At 57.8% G+C, this 1,179-nt stretch overlaps 1 protein-coding gene across 2 annotated transcripts in view; it reads right to left on the reverse strand.

Moving 5' to 3' along the window:
* Positions 1-670, reverse strand: part of LOC113216683 (titin homolog) — a 10,668-nt gene extending 9,998 nt beyond the window's left edge. The window contains exons 1-2 of one of the 2 annotated variants that reach the window (XM_052267584.1): positions 454-670; positions 29-176 (exon numbers count right to left, since the gene is read on the reverse strand). In XM_052267584.1, the coding sequence (XP_052123544.1) occupies positions 29-176; positions 454-625 (320 nt within the window). In that variant the 5' untranslated portion in view covers positions 626-670. The remainder of the gene's footprint in view (positions 1-28; positions 177-453) is intronic. The other variant, XM_052267585.1, reaches the window with a different exon arrangement.
* Positions 671-1,179: the final 509 nt, after the last annotated feature.

Here is a 1,179-nt window from a genome sequence, read left to right on the forward strand (position 1 = left end):
GGGGGCGGTGGGGGCGACGGGGGCTTACCTGGCGGAACGTGGTGCGCGGGAGCGAAGCGACGCGGGGGGCGCCGAGTCCACGACGCTCTGCGCCGAGCACATGCGACGGTAGTGGGAAGACATGTGCATGAAGAGCCACTGCTTGCCAAGCAGGTCCCTCGGGCACGGGTCCACCGCTAGAAAAGAAAAGAACATATTGCCCAACGCACCCAATGTCAAATGGTTGGTCGCGCGCACTCGCGTTCGACCACCCCACGCGCTATCGCGAAAGCGATCAGCTGGCTACTACAGCCGTCGGTCGTGAATAATGTATACACACGACAGACCCTGCGGTTCGAGGGTCTGCTTATTGACGCTTTTGGAACAACCGCGGCGCGCTGTACAGCAGGAGTACACGGTCTCTTTTCGAACAGTGATCTCATTTATTGTGGTTCGGTAGTATCATATACTCACCAAACGCCGAGTTCTTCATGGATGGACCGGCGGGGTAGGCTGGGGCGCGGCGGCGCGACCACTGCGGACACAGAGAGCGGTTCGACATGAGCACCGGGAATCCGCCGGGAACACCTTCGGGGGCGGCGTGGCCTGCCACCGTAGGACCTCCTTCGAGCCTAAAGCCATGCATCACTCTTCGCCTTCCTCACCCCGTCCGTGCCTCTACTTCCCATACGCCCCCGCCCCCTTCCCCTTTTCCCATCGCCTTCTGTCATTCCCCGAACCCTTGGCCGCGCTATCCGTCACGAGAGAACGTCGTGGTCGTGTCCGGGTTGCAGGGCAGACCAGACCCAAGGGGTAGGCGAGCGTCGTAGGTGAAAATGGGGAGACCAGGACCGGAAGCGTGATTACGCGTTGCCGGAAGAGGCAGGGGAAAACGGAAATGAACAAGGGAAAAAAAAAATCTGACGGCTCGATGTGCCTGAGACAAATTGAGTTGTTGCATGAGCCAAAGAATAAACTGGGAGGGGCTTGTTTCAGCGCCGTCTCTTGCTTATGTTTTATTTTACGCGGACAAGAAAAGTGTAATATCCATCCCCGGAACAATATAATTGAGCTTGATCCGGTTCCCCGTGTCTGCTTAACAACGCTGTTCGTCAAAGTCGCGCCTCGCCTCCAACGATTTTTCTTTTAAAGAGGGTTGTTTGTAGGGCGGGGAGCGCTACGGCGAGTGCGTCTCTTTGC

This window comes from Frankliniella occidentalis, unplaced genomic scaffold, assembly GCF_000697945.3.
Source record: "Frankliniella occidentalis isolate FOCC.00 unplaced genomic scaffold, Focc_3.1 Scaffold54, whole genome shotgun sequence".
NCBI lineage: Eukaryota > Metazoa > Arthropoda > Insecta > Thysanoptera > Thripidae > Frankliniella > Frankliniella occidentalis.